Source organism: Mauremys reevesii, linkage group 1, assembly GCF_016161935.1.
Source record: "Mauremys reevesii isolate NIE-2019 linkage group 1, ASM1616193v1, whole genome shotgun sequence".
Lineage (NCBI taxonomy): Eukaryota > Metazoa > Chordata > Testudines > Geoemydidae > Mauremys > Mauremys reevesii.
The window spans coordinates 187,237,363-187,258,546 of NC_052623.1; the positions used below are offsets into that span (position 1 = coordinate 187,237,363).

At 40.1% G+C, this 21,184-nt stretch overlaps 1 protein-coding gene across 8 annotated transcripts in view; it reads left to right on the forward strand.

Annotated features, from left to right (window-relative positions):
• The window catches only part of CADM2 (cell adhesion molecule 2), a 1,013,511-nt gene that overhangs the window by 839,415 nt on the left and 152,912 nt on the right, over positions 1 to 21,184 (forward strand). For all 8 annotated transcript variants that reach the window (XM_039483428.1, XM_039483451.1, XM_039483441.1 and 5 more), the window contains 2 exons: positions 334 to 471; positions 7,906 to 8,076. In XM_039483428.1, coding sequence (XP_039339362.1) covers positions 334 to 471; positions 7,906 to 8,076 — 309 coding nt within the window. The remainder of the gene's footprint in view (positions 1 to 333; positions 472 to 7,905; positions 8,077 to 21,184) is intronic.

Here is a 21,184-nt window from a genome sequence, read left to right on the forward strand (position 1 = left end):
CACTATATATCGAGCAATAGGAAGTCAATCTGAACTTGAACATAAAATATGAGACAAGATGGATTGGTTTAAAATTAACATACAAAACGTTCATTTTCTTCAATTAAACTCTAGTATGGTTCAGATTCACTGGTCAGTTTAAAATAGAAAACGGAATTCAGTGACACTTGTAGTTAGTCCTGTCAATCATAAAGTGAATAAACCTATTTGTTATTTCTTTTGGAAATTGACCTCTAATAGGTTAACCTTATCAACTGACAACCCTCTGGTCAAAGGCTTAAAGTAGCTGATTGGCAACATGCTGTATCTTTTATTTGCTTGATTGTTTCTTAGGTGTTCCTGAGAAGCCACAAATTAGTGGATTTAGTTCACCAGTTATGGAGGGAGAGAAGATGCAGCTAACCTGCAAGACCTCTGGTAGCAAACCAGCAGCTGATATCAGATGGTTCAAGAATGACAAAGAGATTAAAGGTATTGAAAAACATTTATATGTAAATATGTGTCAACATCAAAACTAAAGCATTTAATGGGATAGAGGATTGAATGGAATTGTATATCTGTCATTTCTATAAAAGGACGGACATTATCTAAACGTGCAAGAATCAGTTCTATTATGTAAATGTGGAAGAATTGATCAATATTTATCATAATAGCATTATGACTGATCTTTTTGCAAAATGTTACAAACTATAATTTTTAATTATTGTTATCTTAAGTCCATAATATCACCTTAATTGAGATGGATCATAAAATGCTTAACAATAATCTTTAGTACCAGGTTCATTTCTCTATCAGTACTCCAGCTGTTTTGACATTTGATCCACTTTTGCCTGTTCCCAGAAAATTGGTATTGGTTTTTATTGCTGTCATTTTCATCTAATATGCTAAAAGATCTAGTGAAAGAGTTGTCAGAATTCTGACTGTTTCCATGTAGCTGTTATTTTAAAATCATTCCTTTAGTATCCATGTATCTCACACACTTGTCTGGCATTATGGTCTTTGTTAGTAAATCAAAAAGCTGCTTCAAGCAAAGCTGTGGTGGTAATAAGAGAAACAGTTCAAATTTATTTGGTATCCACCAACACAGAGCAATAAGACTAATGTGCAAAATTTATAAGTTAAAGATATCATGGTTGATATTCACAGAAATATGATTTCTTTTAAGTGTACCTGTCTTGAGAAGTTTCCAATTCAAAATCAGAAAATTGGATTGGAAAGAGGCATGGACTTTGGGCTCAAGCAGGTTAAAATATACCTGAGTTCCTATGGTCAAGTGAAGATGGGAAGCAGGAAATCAGAAAGTGGAGTCTTTCAGCCTGCAGGATGGTAAAGCAGGGGTTCTCAAACTTCATTGCACCGCTACCCCCTTTTGACAACAAAAATTACTACATAACCCCAGGATGGGGGACCAAAGTGTGAGCCCTCCCCAGCCTCACTACCCTGGGAGGCGAGGTCAAAGCCAGACCTGAGACCTGTCACCCAGGGCTGAAACCCTCATACTTCAGCCCCGGGCAGAGGGATCAGGCTTTGGGTTTGGCTCCGGGCTTCGGCTCTGGGCACCAGCAAGTCTAATGCCAGTCCAAAGACCACTTTGGGGTACCGACCCACAGTTTGAGAACTGCTGAGGTAGAGGAAAATACCAAGAGAAAAGTATCACCTTGTGCAATATAATTAAAAAGCAAAATTTAACAGAGGACATCACATATATGCTGTACTATGCCAGCAAAGCTGTCATTCAAAAGAGATGTCAAAGTGAATGTATGCAAGTGCCATCAAAAGGTGGAAAATAAACATAGGTAGTGCCAGTATCCTAAATGAACTACTGGTGTAAGCAGACATAAGCAAGGGCAACTCATGGCACCAGATTTTTTTTTTAAATCAGATCTTTCAGGCTTGCACTGTAATTTTGCATTTCCTGTTCAGCTGAAATGTAATAGCAGCAAAGCAAACAATTTAGGGATTTTGATCTAAACTAACACATGGCTTTCTGGGCAGGTACCTAAGGGATGGACGTAAGAAAGAAAACTCAATAGAATGGATGAAATAGGTGTGGAAACTGAGGAGGAATAGGAAGTGAAGAAGATACAAATGAGAAAAAAGCCTTGAATGCTTTAGTTTTCTAGGTCTTCTGAAGAGCACATTGCCATTGTCATGAAGGTTACAAATAAAATAACCTAACTAGCTTGCAGTGGCATCAGCAGAAGGTATATTAGCTTTTGTGCACTGGAAAAGGTGAAATGATAAATCTGAGAAAATAGATATGAAATTGTATGCTAATGCACCTGACATTAAAGGTTAGGAGTTCTGCTGTCTAGCACCAGTAAATCCAATTGTGTTACAGTATATTATACATGGTGCAAAAGAATATGAAAACCGAATATATTCAGTTCAGAGAAGGAACCGGGGAGGGGGGGGGAGGGCGAAAAAGCCAACCTAAAATGTTGCTTGCATTTCTATTAGCAGAAAAAAGGAATCATCATCTAGTAAGAGAGAACCGTTTAGCAGGCTCGATGTTAAGAATGGGAGAGTCTGAGTGTAAATCATGGCATTACTGTCCTTATATTTTAATGTTCTGCTTCTTATATATGCACCCATATTAGCATAGGGATGTGAAGTTTGGCTTTCTGATCCTTTTTTATTTCTACTTGCTCAATAATACAACTGACTGTGGCATCCCTAAATTGAATTTATTAAGGGATTCAAATGTATCAGAAAGTAAATACACAATACTTATTTGTCACATAATTTATTACTCACTGATTTGAAAATGTAACTTTGAATGTGGTTTAGTTTTAACTTTTCAGAAATATTTTCAAATTATTTTCCTGTTTTTTTCCTGTGTAGTAAAAATTAATTAATATGTTTTCCAACAAAATGGCAAATTTAAAATGAGGTTGCTAATTTTAATACACCTGTACCCCGATATACCAAAAAATCTTACCGCATTATAGGTGAAACCACATTACATTGAACCTGATCTGCCGGAGCACTCAGCCCCGCCCTGCTGGGGCACTGCTTTACCGCATTATATCCACATTCGTGTTATATCGGGTCGCATTATATCGGGGTAGAGGTGTATGTGCAGTGAGATCAGAAATGTGGTACTCTTTTTGGCTTGACAAAACTCCAACTGAAAGTAAAATTTAACCTTCTCAGTTTATAATGCAAGGTTAAAGCAAAGCCAGATGAAAAATATACAGAAGCCCAAAATACCAGATTCGCCCAGTTAAAATATGGAGAAATATATTTTTGGTAGATAATGGTTACATATATGGGAGCAATATATGGTTATAATTGGTTGAAAATAACCAATGAGTGATAAATCAGCAAGTTTATATTGTTTTCCTCCTCAGAGACCAATAATATTTTGCTAACAAAAAGTGTTAAACAGTCAGAGTGCAAATGCAAACAGTGAATTCCAAGAAAACTGTTTGTTTCCTTGGGGGGGTGGAGTTCCTTGACTTTAAGCTTCACTTCCTCTACTGTAGTGTTTCCCAAACTTGGGACGCTGCTTGTGCAGGGAAAGCCCCTGGAGGGCTGGGCCAGTTTGTTTACCTGCTGCATCTGCAGGTTCGGCTGATCGTGGCTCCCACTAGCCACGGTTCGCTGCTCCAGGCCAATGGGAGCTGCTGGAAGTGGCGCGGGCCGAGGAACGTACCGGAGGACGCGGCAGGTAAACAAACCAGCCCGGCCCGCCAAAGGCTTTCCCTACACAACCGGCGTCCCAAGTTTGGGAAACACTGCTCTAATGAATGTGATTCTCAGAAGAAAGAATTCTGTTACTTTAAAAATATTTGGCCATTATAGATAAATGTATAGATATTTTTGATGATCCAGATATTAAGGGTTTATATAAAAGTACATACATTGACTTATTTTTTCACTGACAATTAAGGGTCAAGATTTAAAGAAACAGGCATCTAAAAGGTTCCTAAAGAAGTGGTCTCCATTTTTCAAAAGTGCTGCGCATCCAGCAGCTCCCATTGAAGTGAAGGCTCCCAGTGCTTAGGAGCAGTCTGATCTGCAGTTAATTGGAGCTGCTGGGTGCTCAGCACTTTTGAAAATAAGTCTATTTATTCAGGTGCTTAATGTTACATTTGGGATTCAAACTTTAGGCACTTTTAAAATCTAGGCTAAAATATTTTCCTCCTTTACAAATATAATAACCTTGGTTTATCCATGGTCAATATTTCCCTCAGCTTTCTGATCCATAAATCTTGAAAAAAATTGAAATCTGCTTAATGCTTAGCAACCAACAGGAAGAAAAATGCCCAGATGGGGAAGACAATTATTTCTGAAGCAAAAATCAGAATTACTTAACTACCTGGATTCTTACATTATCTGGAGTGAGTGAAAAAGCCCATCTTTCTGATTCCATAAATATTTTTAATCTAAAAAGATGTAGCTTATTACATTTTAGATCTGCTTTCTAAAATTGACTTTTCATGGAAATTTTATTTAGGTCATTTTCCTCTCCTTAGTGGGATTTTACTATGATTTGTAAAACTGAAACCTCTTGCATTTTCCTTTCCTTTGATTAGGAAACACAGGACACATGCAATCTCAGTAGTATATTCCTTTACAAAAATTCATTTTAAGGCCTTCATTAGTACAAATCAATATGACCAGGTTGCTGTTTTGCTAAAATAAACAAAAATCAATGAGCAATATAAATAGTTGTGTACAAAATAAAATTAATCCAAAAAGTCTATAAGTGGCTCTCACATTAACTTCTGTGCACATTAACCTCATCTGGTTCTTCTGTTCTGCTCTCATTTAGAGGAGGCTCTTTCAGTAAAAGGCTCATCCCTGCCCAATATAGAGAGAAGCTAAGAGTTTGCAACTCTATGAAGTCAATTGAACTTGAAGGTGCTCAGCACCTTTAGAGTATGTCTACATGACAGCTGGAAGTGAACATCCCAGCTGGAGTAGACAGATTCATTTTAGCTGGGCTTGAGTTAGCACACTAAAAATGGCTGGGGGAGTGTTGGGGCTCAGGCTGGAGCTTGGGCTCTCAAGCACAGGAGAGCCCAAGCTCCAGGCTAAGCTGCAGCATCCACACTGCTAATTTTTTAGCATATTAGCTCAGGCTCCGCTAGTGAGAGTCTGTCTACCCCAGCTGGGAGGTACACTCCAACATACAGTGGAGACATACACTCTGAGCCCAAACTGAACAAAAGAGACCTTAAAGTAGAGCTCCACAAGAACAAGAGGCAAATTGAATACAGCAAAACAGTAAGAGAAAGGATGGGTCTGAAAGAATTTTATTTCACAAGTGAGTGTGGCTTGTCTGCAAATTATAATAATTAGAATGAGATGTTTCATTTAAATCTGAACAGTGGTGTTGATGTCTCTACTTTGGGTTTAGATTTAATTCATGGCTGAGGTTAATCCTGGCTAACCCCACAGATGAACCAGTTCATAAAAAATGAATAAAGCACTTGCAGTCTTACTCTATCCATATATATTTAAATCAAAAGTCACATTGCTTTCTTAATATCCTTGTATCACATATCTATAAGATTAGATATGTAGACTTTTTGAAATATTTACCTTCAGTAGCACTATGAAGGGGATTTTAAAAAACATAAGAAAAAAACTGTGTTTCTCTAGTGGACTTCAGGGAAAGCTTATTTCTGATTGGGATGTAGGTATAGTAGAGATAATGAGGAGAGGCAAGGCATTCCTGTCTTTTAGTTGATTTTGGTTTTGTTTATTGCAGATTTAATTGATTGTGGATGTCTGGCCATCAGTTAAAGTTCAAAAGCTAAACTGGCTAAAACAGCTCTTAATTCCCCTACACTATCTCTCTCTCTCTCCTTTCTTGATCACTGCAGGCCATCACTCAGGCCCATAAGATGGGGATCATCTTCAACACGGACCTCTCTCCAGGTCCTCAAACTATGTTCACAGTCAAGCTGGAAGGACATAATGAGTGGGGTCCCGCAGGGATCAACCTGTGTCCAGTTTTGTTCAATATCTTCCTCAGTGAATTAGATAGTGGCATAGGAGTACACTTATAAAGTTTGTGGATGATACCAAGCTGGGAGGGTGTAGAGGTGCGGACTCACCCCTGTGGCACCTCCTGCTGGTGACTTCTGGGAATTAGCTTTATCTCCAGCCCGGAACAACCTCTGCAGGCCGGTGACCCGCCTTACCACTTGCTATTGGGCCCCGTGTCCCTCCCTGGACCCGGTGCCCCTTTTACCTGGGGTGCTGCCCCCTGGCAGTAACCCCTTTCTCTCAGGGTCTCCCCCTTCCAGGGGAACCCCCACCCACTATCCCCACCTCGCCTCAGTATATGGCTACTGCCAGTCATTGTCTAGCCCCCACACCCTGGGGCAGACTGCAGTATCAGCCTACTCATCACTGGCAAGGTTGGGTTTGGACCTGCTCCCTTGGCCTACCCCTGGGCTGCCCTCTGCAACCCCCAGTACCTGTTGGCCTTGTTCTAGGCTGCAGCCTGGGGATTTCCAGGCTGGAGCTCCCCAGCTCCTCTGCCTTTCCCCAGCCCAGCTCTACTCAGGTACCCTGTCTCTAGCTTCCTGCAGCCAGGACCTTCTTCCTCTACAGGCAGAGGGAGACTGTTTAGCTTCTGGCTCCCAGCCTCTTTATACAGGCCAGCTGTGGCCTGATTGAGGTGTGGCCCAGCTGCAGCCACTTCCCAATCAGCCCCACTTAGCAGCTCCCAGCCACAACCTTCCCCCAGGGCTGTTTTAAGCCCTTCAGGGCAGGAGCAGGGTAACCACCCTGCTACGCAGGGGTTGCAAGTTCTTTGGAGGATAGGATTAAAATTCAAAATGATCTGGACAAACTGGAGAAATGGTCTGAAGTAAATAAGATGAAATTAAATAAGGACATTGCAAAGTACTCCACTTAGGAAGGAACAACCAGTTGCACACGTACAAAATGGGAAATGACTGCCTAGGAAGGAGTACAGCAGAAAGGAATCTGGAGGTCATAGTGGACCACAAGCTAAATGAGCGTCAACAGTGTAACACTCTTGCAAAGAAAGCAAACATCATTGTGGGATGCATTAGCAGGAGTGTTGTAAACAAGACACAAGAAGTAATTCTTCCGCTCTACTCTGCACTGATTAGGCCTCAACCGGAGTGTAGTGTCCAGTTCTGGGCACCACATTTCAGGAAAGATGTGGAAAAAATTGGTGAAAGTCCAGAAGAGAACAGCAAGAATGATTAAAGGTCTAGAAAACATGACCTATGAGGGAAGATTGTAAAAACTGGGTTTGTTTAGTCTGGAAAAGAGAAGACTGAGAGGGGACATAACAGTTTTTAAGCACATAAAAGGTGTTATAAGGAGGAGGAAGAAAAATCGTTCTACTTAACCTCTGAGGATAGGACAAGAAGCAATGGGCTTAAATTGCAGCAAGGGAGGTTCAGGTTGGACATTAGGAAAAAACTTCCTATCAGGGTGGTTAAGCACTGGAATAAATTGCCTAGGGAGGTTGGGGAATCTCTGTCATTGGAGATTTTTAAGAGCAGATTAGACAAACACCTGTCAGGGATGGTCTGCATATTACTTAGTCCTGCCATGACTGGACTAGATGACCTCTCAGTGTATGGTTCTATGATATATCGTGTAATTTCTTCCAGCATAGCATCCTTGCAATACAGCTTTTCCTATCCATGCCAACAGTTAAAATTCTTGTCCAGGCTCTCAGCAGTTGATTTTGAAATTGCCAAATACACATGTAGGAAAAGCAATGCAGTATTGGTTCTTTTATCAGACAAATAATGGAATGTCCAGCTATATAGTGTGCGGTTTTATTTTTTAAGCAACTAGGGGGAAAGTTTTAGAAATGGATTTGATATATACCAGAGGTGTCTCCTATTGCATCGTGCTCCCTAAAAATCATTAAACTACATTTGTTTGTTGTTCTTGCAGATGTCAAATATTTAAAAGAAGAGGATGGAAATCGCAGGACATTCACAGTTAGCAGCACATTGGATTTCCGAGCGGATCGGAGTGATGATGGTGCTGTTGTAAGTTGCAGAGTAGACCATGAATCCTTAAACTCCACACCTCAGATAGCAAGGCAGGTTCTAGAAATACACTGTAAGTAATATCTATAATTTATCTATCTCTGTCCACACACGTTTACATTCTCTGGTTTTGAGTGAAAGGGTACTGTCACTAGACATGAAATAAAACTGAAGTCATTAATGAGTTCAAATACATACAAATACCTCTCTTCTAGTCCAACCCCTCAATTCTCCTAGTAAGTCAATGAGAGCTTTCCCAGAGTAAGGACTGCGAGATTGAGTCCTTAGTCTGTTTGGCAGAGGAGGGGAGAGGACAAGTGTGTGTGGGGTGTTAAGGCTCACTCGTTTTCTCAGATAGATTTTCAACACCAACACCATAGGTTTATGTAGTAGTCACTATTTTGCTTGATAGTACCATAGAAATGCAAGGTGATGTTAGCAGCAGAGATTAAATCATCAACTTTGTGCCCTACTAACACAGCTTTGTGTGATGTTCTTCATGTCAGAGCCTAAGAGAGAAAAGCCTTAGTCGTTATTGTTATGGCTTGTCTATCATGGGGATGTTACATCGGAATAACTTTAGTTTGTTCTCATTAAAGTGCCTTGTGTACACATATGATTTAAAAAATGTGAATTATTTGGCACCTTAGGTAGCAGTAATGAATCCTGTTTGGAGTAGAAGTAACTCTTTAAGGTTTATGGGAATGCATTTCTAACCACTTTGCTTCTGGCAGTCCTCCCCATGCTATCCCACATTGTATTGCTTCACACCTAGCTCAGCCTGTCTCTGTACCTGTGTGCCATCCACTGCTCTAGAGTCATCTCGACCGACTGGTCTCTCTCTAATTAATGCTGGCATGCAGCCAGGAGTGTCTCTTTTTGATATCAGGGAGTGGTGAGTTCACACAGCTATTATAACACTGTGCTTGCATGTAGATGCCTGCAGACCTCCAGTCCCATCTGGAGAATAGTCTCTGGAATGTAGACATCTGCAAGATACTGTCAGAGCAAATGAAGGTGAGGAGGCACTCCCAGAGCTGGTCCCAGTGCCAGATCAAAGCAAAGGAACCCATACCATGAGCACCTGGACTGCGTATTTGCAGGTGATGTCAGATGCATTTGCTGTTCACGAGAGCTCTATCAGAAACCAGCCAGAAAATGCTGCAGACAGGAGCTCTCCCAATAAGTAGAATATGCTGTATTAAAATACAACTATGTAGGAGGATTTAAACAACTCTTTTCTGTGTACTGGCAACCTTCTCAGGGTTGCTCATGCATGTAGTTTCCATTCCACTCCTGCACCAGCTGGGAGTATGTCATCCTGGCAGCTCTGCATGTGTTCCTGGTTTGCCAATTGCCTTTTTAAACAAGACCCTTCTAGGTCTGGGGCATATTTTGTTACAAAGCTCATGCACAGCATCCCTACCTAGCCCTGTCTTGTAAACTCTGGAGAACACACCAGACTAGGACCTACCTTTCAATCAACCAAATTGCAGGCACTTCCCACTCCAATCAGCCTCTTTGGGATGGAAAAGAAGAACAATTTCAAGCACCCCACCAGCAGGAATTTGTGAGCAACACTCTGGACATGCAAAAGTTCCATTGGTCTTAAGTTTGCATTACATTCTTTAACTCTTTGTAATTCAAATATTGTTATTTGTTCCCTAAGTTATTTGTTAACTCATTACAAAAGATTTGGTACAACTTGGCTGACAAAATTCACTGAGAAGTAGCTCTCCCTATAACATCAACCTCAACCCCTAGTATCAACCCCAATAAAATCAATACACAAGCATATATCAGTCATGTCCTTGGTTTACAGTATGTTCATTACCCAAAGCTACCTCCTGACCGTGAAGTAGGAGAACAGTGAATCCCTGACCCTATTTCCCATGCCACTTGACGCATTTTTCTGAGGTACCTAGCTACTGACTGGGAGCAGTCAGAGATAGACAGCTTCCAGGGGGTGATGGCCACAGTCTTCTCCATGCTGAGAGGAGCCCTCATGTTGGTGTTCTATCATTGTAGCTTTAGGGTGAACTCTGCATAGATCTCTAGGAAGGTAGCTTTCTCCTGGTCATCCCAATTCTGCATTCCTATCCTGTCCCACCAGACACTGCTTACTGGCTGAGCCTAGAAGTGGCACTCCACTAAGTAAAGGTGCTCCAGATAAATGCCTCGCAGAAGTAACTACTCGATTTCATCGTCCTGCTCCTCCTCCACCTGTAGCTGTATCATCACAGCACCCAAGGAGGCCAGTCTAAGCCTACCCACCTGCTCAATTGCCAATTCATGTGCATCATCCTGTTCATATGAATAACTTTCATGATCACAGAACTCATCATTGTGTCCTTCATCATCCCTGACAAAATACAGATGAATTATGGGCTTCCAGGGGTAGAATCATGGGAGTTTGTTAGTTTGGTTCCAAGTCCCAGAATTCTGGTAGATTCTATAGGCACCTCACGATGCACTGCAAGAAAAAATTCAGAATGCATAGAGCTGTGCAACACACCATTGTCCAGAATGCTACATAGTTAATTTGAAGAAGTATATAGCTGTGTGGACACAACAATTAACAGGAAAAATACCTTAAACTGGCATAACAAAGTGGTGTGAACATACCTTAGTACAACGTAGTTAATTCAGAGTACTTAAAGTGAACAAACTAATCTGCTTCAACATCCTCATGTAGACATACTCTTGCATTGTAAACTCCTTCAATTATAAATTGTCAGTGAAAGGATTGCCTTTTTGTGCCTCACATAGCACCATCAGTACTTAGAAATAAATAATGATGATAAATATTTTTGGCCATTACTTTCCTCTTTTCTGAGTTTTTCCACTCTATAATTATGCTTGAAATTAACACTCTGCTTGTTGCAAACATGTAACTTCTCAGAGTGGCTAAGTAGATGTAACTTCATCCAGATAAAGAACAGGAGAAAGAGAAGATGTTTCACTAATTGAATGACAGAGTTTCATTGGTAACTTGTGGAACGATGGAGTGAAATTAAATCTGCTCTAGAAGATGAGGCTATGTAAAATAGATACTCTAAATGAGCACACAAAGAGATTTCATAAAGAAGCCTCTACAAACCCACACACCAGCTTTACTCAGCAACTTTGTTAGACAACAACTTGCCAAAACTAAAACCAATATTAATCTTTAATAACTATATATTGATATCAATGCTTACATTTTTTCCTCACAAATCTTATAATTTATTACTGGGATGGGACAAACCAGATCAGATCAAACCAGGCAGAATCATGACTTAGTACTTGAAATGATCATGACACTTGAGGTTCAAAAAATTCAGTTAGCTCTTTTAAAAATACTTTTTTTGAGCACTTCTGCTCTCTTTGTTATGGCCGGGTGCAGAAATGAAAAACTACAGGATTGCCTGTTCTTGTGTTGTTTATAGCCTGACCAAAAGCAGGATATCTTGAGAGACAGAACATAGTCAGCACTTGAAATCTGAGGATAGAGAGAGAGTGTGTCTGTTCTCATGAGGTTCCCAGGCCTATTTTGCAGATATTAAGAAATAGATACAAATATTAAGAAAATTTAGATAAAGTTTGGGTAAACATCCAGAATTTTGGATAATTATCTGAATCAACCCCTCCAATCTGTTGAAATTTACCCATCACTAATTTATATCCTCTCTCACTCCATCCATATGTCATGCTCTGTTTCCTGCAGGGCAGTCTTACTGCCATTGTCTTGCTAAAGGGTTTGGCTGTAATCTAGTTCATGCTTGCCCGATGGGGATTAGTGGTGGCATGACATTCTTGCCAAGTCTATTTTTCCACTGACCCTTACAGTCAACGATAAACCTAGAATAGAATAATATTCTCTGTAGCATTGTGTGGAAGTTTGTTGTTAGACTAGCTGCCACTGACTATTAGGTAGGGTTTTTTTATAAGCTATAAAAATAAACCAAAATAAATTTCAGAAAAACATTTAGTTTTATTACTTACTCCTGTGCTCACTCTCAAAAACCTTCTTCTGTTCTGTCACAGATACAGTATTGCCACTATAAAAGTTTGGTGCTGCAGTGATTCACTTGTATTGCACAGTGTACCTGCAAGCCTTTGCTTGCAGTCCCGGCGGCAGCACATTTCGAGACTCTCCACCAAGGCACAAGTCCCAGGAGGCTTCATTTGAAGCTTTAAAATGAAATCAAACCTGTTCAAACTTCAGACATAATCATAGTGATTCTAAAATGGAAGCAGTAATGAGACCAATACCACAAGACACACTGAAAGATTCTGCAGCATATCTCATAAGCTGACCATACTTCCCATATGATAGGATGTGTTAAATATCTATTATGTAAAAAAGATATTGTGCTGATATCTGCTGATGCAATTTTGGGTAAATTCTTAATCATCAGTCTCACAGTTCTGCAATGAAGTATCAGTTTGACAAGCTTGCAGCCATCAGCTAATCTTCTTGTAAGGGCTTTTACTACAAAATGTTTGTGATAGGCTAAGAATTTCTTCATTTCTAGTTATTACTAAATGATCTTACGTTGAGTATCAGGGCCCTCCTTTAGGGTTAGACAATTATTCTAAAACGGTTGAGGGCTATTCTTTAGGAAATGCCTGTATTGATTTTGAATAATAAAAAAATGAAATGTAGAGGCAACGGATGAGCAAATTACAAACAATGCACTTGAACAACTATGTAAAAATCAGTGTAGTGCAGTGTGTGTCTGTCTATATACACACAGGGGGTAACTATGCCATGAAGGAAAACATATACTACAGTTGTTAGCACTACTGTTCTAACTAGTTTATGCCTCTCTGGAAATATGAGGCCAGATCCTCAGGTGGCATAAATCAGAGTAGCGCCACTGAAATCCACAGAGCTGCACTAGTTTACACCAGCTGAGGATCTGGCCCATTATTTTTACTTGTCTGATTTTGGTGGAACACAATATCTTGGTTAATAGTTAATTTTCACCAGAAATAAATTACCTGCTTAAGAGAAGGCATCTTATGGAAAACAAAAGTAAAGAAAACAATTATGCATAGCTGAAGGTTAGAGCTTTCTACCTCTGAGAAAATAACAAAGTTACATACACCAAACCAAATGAGACTAATGTGAACAGAAAAATGTGAACTAATTGGGAGTGGATTTTAAGCATTTTAGATGACCAGGCAGTGATACCACCTCCATCATGGGTTTATTGTTTTTGTAGTTCAGAGTCTAAATAACTGGATTCTACCTTACAAAAAGGGATATTTTCACATTTATTTATTTATGCCAGGCATGTCTAAAAAGCTGTAAAAATAAGAATGTGAATCCAAGATCCCACTTTTATGTATATTAATCACCTATTCATATTGAATTTTGAATGAGAATTTGTTATATTTGTTATATTTACCTCAGTTATTATGTAAACACTGTTAATAAGAAAAAATATCTTGTTTAAGCTTTTCAGATTAATGAACTATTGAAACAAATGAAACATGGAAGATACTTAGAGTAAGCAGTAAAGAATAATATCTGTGAACGTGAAAGTTCAGTGCCCTAATTTGCATGTTTAAATGAGATCAATTAGGTTAATGATGGATGAAAATAAGAAATCCATGATTTAAATGTAGAATAATTCAAAAACTTGTGGGTTCATTAGATGCCAAACTTTCATCTTTCAAAGGGGCTATCTAGATCAAAGGGTTAATGTACAACCCTAACCTTTACCATCTGGAGGCTTATACTCAAATATGGTTTATAAGTGTAATATAATACAATATAATTTATTTTTTCTAACCTCTTTTATGCAAAGATGTCACAAAATAGTTCATAGATTATTACATTGTGCATAGAAATATAAATAATGGTTGTGGCCAGAGGTTTCCATGCAGATATCACAGAATGTGTCATTTGTACTTATGACAGGGTCAGGTAAGACAAAAAGGCAAATTTGGGGAAGACTGACTGAAAATATTGAAACTGGCAGGCTCAGGGAGAAATATTAATTGTTTTTAGAAGAATGAGTTAATTGACATAGGTGACAGACACACTGTTGGTCTTGGGATGAGATTTGAAAAGAGTGAGTCAATCAGGCGATTGACGGATGTTCTATCTACATGAGCAGGGGAAGGATTAATTGTGGAATGATGTGAGGGAGAAGGAGAAATAGAAAGAAAGAAGTCTCATTTTTGAGGACTAATCCATCAATCACCTACTGTATGTTGTCAAAAGTCTGTCTGATCCTGGGCTCAGCTCACTTACTGGAATACCCAGAAGGTTAGAATAAGGGATTCCCTGAAAATCAAATATTCTCACCCACTGTAATGTATGTTCTCTAAGATGAGCAAAATGGTCCCATATGTGATAGACTGGCACAGGCCCTTCCCTCAAACCAGAACAGAACATTTAGCCCATCTGCAGTGAAACCTGTGTCCACAGGAGAATGTAAAAACAGCCATACTGGGTCAGACCAATGGTCCACCTAGCACAGTATCATGTCTTCTGGCAGTGGCCAGTGCCATTTGCGTCAGAAGAAACGAACAGAACAGGGCAATTATTGAGTCAGCCATTCCCTGCCTTCCAGTCCCAGCTTCTGGTAGTCAGAGGTTTAGGGAAACCCAGAGAATGGGGTTGCTTCCCTGACCATCTTGATTAGTAGCCATGGATGAACCTATCCTCCATGAACACAATTGATTGTGTGTTGTGTGCAGAAGTACTTCCTTATGTTTGTTTTAAATCTGCCACCTATTAATTCCATCAGGTGACTCCCTGCTTCTTATGTTTTATGTGAAGTAGTAAATAATACTTTCTTATTCACTTTCTCCAAACCAGTCATGACTGTATAGACCTCTATCATATCTTCCCCCTCTCCCCCAGTCATCTCTTTTCTAAGCTGAAGAGTCCCAGTCTTTTTAATCTCTCTTCATAGGAAGCTGTTCCACACCCCTAATCATTTTTGTTGCCCTTCTCTGCATCTTTCCGATTCTAATGTATTTTTTGAAATGCACCCCAGGGTACCCCAACATGATTAATTGTAAAGACAATTGGGTCCATTATAGAGGAATGGCAGAGGGATCCATGCCTGCTCAGAAGGAGCAATTTTAAGACCTGTCTTCTGTGATGTCATCTCTGAAAGTCATGACAAGCATGTAGCCAAGATAGAGAAGGTAGGGTTAAGCATCCATATAATAGGTAAATGGTCATGCCCCAGTGGTGAGGAATCAGTATATTGGGGTATGTCTACACTATGAAATTAGGTCGATTTTATAGAAGTCGATTTTATAGAAGTCAATTTTATATAGTCAATTGTGAATATTCACACTAAGTGCATTAAGTCAGTGTAGTGCGTCCTCACTACCATGGCTAGCATCGACTTACAGAGCGGTGCACTGTGGGTAGCTATCCCACAGTTCCCGCAGTCTCCGCCACCCATTGGAAATCTGGGTTAAGCTCCCAATGCCTGGTGGGGCAAAAACATTGTTGCGGGTGGTTTTGGGTACATGTTCTCAGTTGCCCCTCCCTCCATGAAAGCAATGGCAGACAATCATTTCACGCCTTTCTTCCTGGGTTACCCATGCAGACGCCATACCACGACCAGCATGGAGCCTGCTCAACTCACCGTCACCACTGCTGTTGCATCAGAGAGGCTTTGCAAACCAGTTTCATGACAGGCCAGACTTTGGTGTGACAGTTGTGTGTGTTTCTCCTTGATGCAAACCCACCTCCTTTGTTGATTTTTAATTCCCTGTAAGCCAACCACCCTCCCCCCTTCAAAATAAAGTAACTATTGTTTTGAAACCATGAATTTTTTCTTTATTAATTAAAAAAAAATGAGATAACAGACAAGGTAGCCCAGGCGGGGTGGGAGAGGAGGGAAGGACAAGGCCACATTGCTTATTGTAGTTTGAATGACAGCCTTCTGTTGCTTAGGCTATCCTCTGGAGTGGAGTGGCTGGGTACCCAGAGTCTCTCCCCCAGCCCCCGGCGTTCTTGGGTGTCTGGTTGATGCGGCTATGGAACATGGGGAGGAGGGTAGGTGGTTATACAGTGGATGCAGCGGGGGTCTGTGCTGTTGTTGGCTTTCCTGCAGCTCCAACAGATGCTTCATTGTGTCCGTTTGCTCCCCCATTAGCCTCAGCATTGCGTCCTGCCTCTGCTCTTCATGCTCACTTAAGTCTTTCCTGGCCTCTGCCACTGAATTAAGCTGGGCCCTATCAGTGTGGGAGGACTGCATGAGCTCGGAAAACATGTCATCGCGAGTTTGGTTTTTTCGCCTTCTAATCTGCGATAACCTCAGGGACGGAGATCATAGGGGGAGCGTATAAACATTCTATGCTCTACGATTCTGGGGGGACTGCATGGTCACTTGTGCTGCTGAGTTTACCACGCTGACCAAACAGGAAATGAAATTCAAAAGTTCCTTTTCCTGTGTACCAGGCTAGTGCATCAGAGTTCAAAGTGCTGTCCAGAGCGGTCACAATGGAGCACTCTGAGATAGCTCCCGGAGGCCAATACCGTCGATTTGTACCACCCCAAATTTGACCCAGCAAAGTCGATTTTAGCACTACTCCCCTCGCCGGGGAGGAGTACAGAAGTCGATTTTAAGAGCCCTTTAGGTCAACGGAATGGGGTTGATTGTATGGACACATTCATTTTTAAATTGACCTAACGTGGCTAAATTCGACCTAACCCCATAGTGTAGACCAGGCCTTAGAGAGGGACAATGTCTACATTACAAGCTAAGGGTGAGATTCCCCTGCTCATGTACACATACTCATGCCAGCTCTCATGTAAATCTGAAACCACTGGATACATATATGACACAACTAACCTGTGCCTCTGCTGCTGCTAGCCATGCTACTGTGGCTATGCCACTACTTATGCTCATGCTAGATCAAGGAGAGATAGAGTGTGTGTCCACACACGCAAAGGAATCACACCACTAAGGGTACGTCCAGACTACCCGCCGAATCGGCGGGTAGCAATCAATTTTGCGGGGATCAATATATCGCGTCTCATCTAGACACGATATATCGATCCCCGAACGTGCTCCCGTCGACTCCGGAACTCCACCGGAGTGAGTGGCGGTAGCGGAGTCGACGGGGGAGCCGCAGACGTCGATCCCGAGCAGTGAGGATAGGAGGTAAGTCGGGATAAGATACTTCGACTTCAGCTATGGTATTCCCGTAGCTGAAGTTGCGTATCTTACCTCAGCACTGCCCCCCAGTGTGGACCAGGCCTAACTCATAGTGTAGAAGCAGGGCTGCCCCAAGCAAAAAAAAAAAAAAAAAGAAGCTGCCCTAACTGCCAAGCAAAAAAACAACAACAAAAAAATGAAAAAAAAACAAACACTCACACTATGCCACCCCAAGAATGCAAGAATGGACGGAATGCTGCGCCTTAACATGTGCCGCCCCAGGCACGTGCTTCCTCCGCTGGTGCCTGGAGCTGCCCTGTGTAGAAAACATACTGTACTTATGAGAATCAGGCCATCTTATTTAGTCACCTGAAGAAATAGTATAATTATTGCTGATTTTTTTATTTTATTTTTTAGTGCTCAGATGTTTCCTATGGACTTCAAAGAGTCAAGTAAAACCATGGGATCTGATTTTCAAGTGCTGAGCATTATTAGTTAATATTAACTTCCACCAGAGTTTTGGGTGCTCTGCACTTCAGAAAATCAGGCCCAGGAATCCTGCCCCAAAGACCTAAAATCAGACATGACAGAACAGTGCACCATAAACAAACACAACCAAAACAAGGATGGGGGAGAAAAGAAGAGGGGAAAGGGTTATGCTAAAATGTCCTGTGCTGACTCAGTGAAGTATGTGCATATCTTCATGGTTCTGTGAAATTAGGAGTTCTTTTTTTTTAATTATTGTTTTGTCATATCACCTATGAAAAGTTAGTTCAAGAAAGATAAAAGAAAAATATAATTAAATTGGAGAGAGCACAGTTTGGGGCAGCAAAGATGATAAATGGAGTGGAGAGGTTTTACATATAAAGAGAGATTGGCAAAATTGGTGTTGTATAGATTTAAGAGGTGGCATGACTTAAGTACTTAAGCAAGTTACAGTTATGAAATTATGGCTCATGGTATATTTGAGTTCACAGAGCAGACCAGAACTAGGAACCACAGGTTTGAAGAGATTATTATTTATATAGTACCATTGCTGTGTGTGGTGCTTCACAGATAATTATAAAACAAGGCCCGCAATCATGCAAATGTTTATACATGTGAATGACTTTACTCACACAAGTAGTCCAGTTGGGACTACTCATGTACATAAAGAAACTCGTGCATAGGTGTTTGGAGATCGCCCTTGCCATGCCCACATTTAAGTCATGTAATCAAAGTTACACTCATGTTGAAGTTTTTGCAGGATTAAAGACTAGCATAGAAAGAGACTGCAGCAGAGGTGAATGAGGGCAGAATAAAATTTTTACAAAATCAGATGATGAGGCTGCTTTGATTGTGTAGCATGCACCACATAGTTTCTGCAGTGTTTATTTTAGTTCATGTTAGTTATTTTAAAATATTGTGTTAGAATCAGAAGAAGAGGGTAGTAAAGAGATGGTTGGAAATAGATATTGTATGGAACTTAAATTTTAAGAGGTTTTATTTTTCGGTTACAGTGGGGAATAGGCGTGGCAGAATGGACAGCTGAGATGTTAAGTGCTTTTAATATTTTTAATCAAATACTGGATGACTACTGTGCATGGAACTTAGTAAGTTAAAGGAGTATCTGCCAATGTTGTGCTCTAGTATAGGCAGTCCTGCATTTTGTGTGTTAGGAAGGAAGTTTTCATTGATCATGGTTTGTTTTTCCTCTAGATTGGTTGAAGGCTTGTTGTTGTTTTGCATGCACGGGACTGCTTTTATAAAAATAAAAGGTGGGGCTGGTTATTTTTGGTGGTTTTGCTTTTTCAGTTTACATTTTTTTAAAAGTTTGGAAAATGTACGTTTGAGATGGCAGAATTATCGTTAAACAGTTCCTGACAAGGAGGGCCTAGATGCTGCTCATCTGGTCGCATATAGTTATGTCAAATAATTTTAAAAGTGATATAGAAGAAAGATAGAGGAGGCATAATAATGCCACTAAGTATTCACTTTCATTAAATTAAATATTTAATAAAATTGCTTTAAAATTAAACTTTATGACAGTCTTCTTTCTCCTCAGAATGTGAACAGATATGCTAAAATGAAATGCTATTGCATGATACAGCTATTTGATCTAGATTGCCTCCCCCACAAAAATTAATAACATACATTTTCAGGCACAAAATATTGAATTTTCATCTTGTCTACTAAAGCAATGAGTCATTCAGTATATTCTGAAGCAGAGCATCAGACATACTGTATCTCCCAGGATAATTTGATTAAGTTTGCCAATTGTAAAATTGCTTTGCATATACTCTATTGCATTGAATTGACACTGTCAGAAGCAGTGCTACTTGTCATTTACAAAGAAAGCCCAGTTTCAGGGAGCGCTGACTCACAGCTGTAGGATACCAGCAGCTGGTAAATTTAATCGATTAAAAAGTGATGAGTACTTCCACAAAGGTGATCGGAACGCTCCCCACTCATTCTTTAGATCTCAATTGGGTGATTCGTTTTGCTGTTGATTTTGTACATACCAGAGTGGTTTGTCCCTGGAATTTATTTAAGAAGTCTGTTCTTCAGAATATAATTGCCTGGACTATTTAGAAATATGGATAAGTTTGTATAGAAGTACAACGTTTCATAAAGTTTTTGTGATTGCCTCTAGCAAGAGAGACCATCAAGATCTGATGTTAATAATATATGTTTGATCTCTCAAAAAGATCTTTTAAATTTATCCCATGCCTACTGCTATGCTAATTGACCAAAAAAAATATGAATCATCGTCTTCAAAGGTAGTTACTTATTTCTTCTTCCTGCTTGGAAATTATGTTCCAGGAAAGGAACCAACAGAAGAATAGAATAGGGGCACTATAAAAAAGTATATGACTGTGATGAAAATAAATATTACAGACTTTTTTTTTTTAACAGACAAAATCAGGTAGAAAAATAAATGAATTAGTCTCTCAGGAAAAACTCTGACAGTTATTTATTACGAGGTGGCGATAAACATTTATTGCTGAACTGTTATCTTTTTATAACCTTTTTTAAAATGATGGCATCTGTGTTTTTGTTATTCACTGATACAATAAATAATAAAAAACCTGAGCATTTTATTAAAGCTTTTCAATATTCAGGAGTTTTTAAATCATAAAGTAAAACCATCAAGTAAATACATATTGTTTGTAGTTTATAAATCAAATAAACCTGTTAGTTAAAAGAAAAATGGGTATGCAGTGAATTAAATCGCACTAGTATAAACTCTGATACACAGAAGATAACTGATAGGCTACACAAAAATTAAGCAGGGATATTAACAGATTAGAAAATGAGTTGAGCAGGGCTTGATGAAGGGATACATGTTATAAACCTGTGCCTAGGGCTCCAGCTCCTGGAATCATGATTATGTTGCAATTTCAGCTTAATTTTTTAAAAACTATGTTTCCAGCCCTCTTGGTTTCTAAGTAAAGCTTAAAAGTGTAACTGATGCAGTGATGGCTGAGTCTGCAGACAGCCTGAGCAAGAGCCCTGAGATGGGGAGTCCCCCATTCATTTCTCTGGGGTATTAACTCAAAGATGCGCTGCTCTGGTGGCCCTCACCAACATTACCACAATGGGGTGTGGTGAGAGGAGAAACAAGAAGTGGGCCCAGATAATCCACCGAAGCAGATATGCCCCAGATTTTGGGATAGGTACTGGGAAAGGGATTCCTGCTGCAACTCATGGAAGAAAGAAAGGAACCCAAGGCCACTGTCCCTGCTTCTATGGGAGAGAAGGGAACGGCTACCATTTCCACTGCAAATGGAGCAAAAGGCCATGGCAAAGGGAAGGATCACAGGAGGAGGTGATGTCATGCTGTGCTTAGAGTGCTGGGTTGCCTTATTCTGACTCTAGAGTTGAGGTCAATGCTTTCTTAAAATGGTTGTGTTGACTCCTAATCCTGTCATTGGATCTGTGCAAGTAGATCCTTGCATCCAGGAGGCCGTTGGGATTTCATACAAGCAGAGATGTCTGACCACATGGATCCAATTGCAAAATTAGTTGGTTACATAGATCATTGAGTTAAATTAATCAGAAGTACCATTAAGCATTATT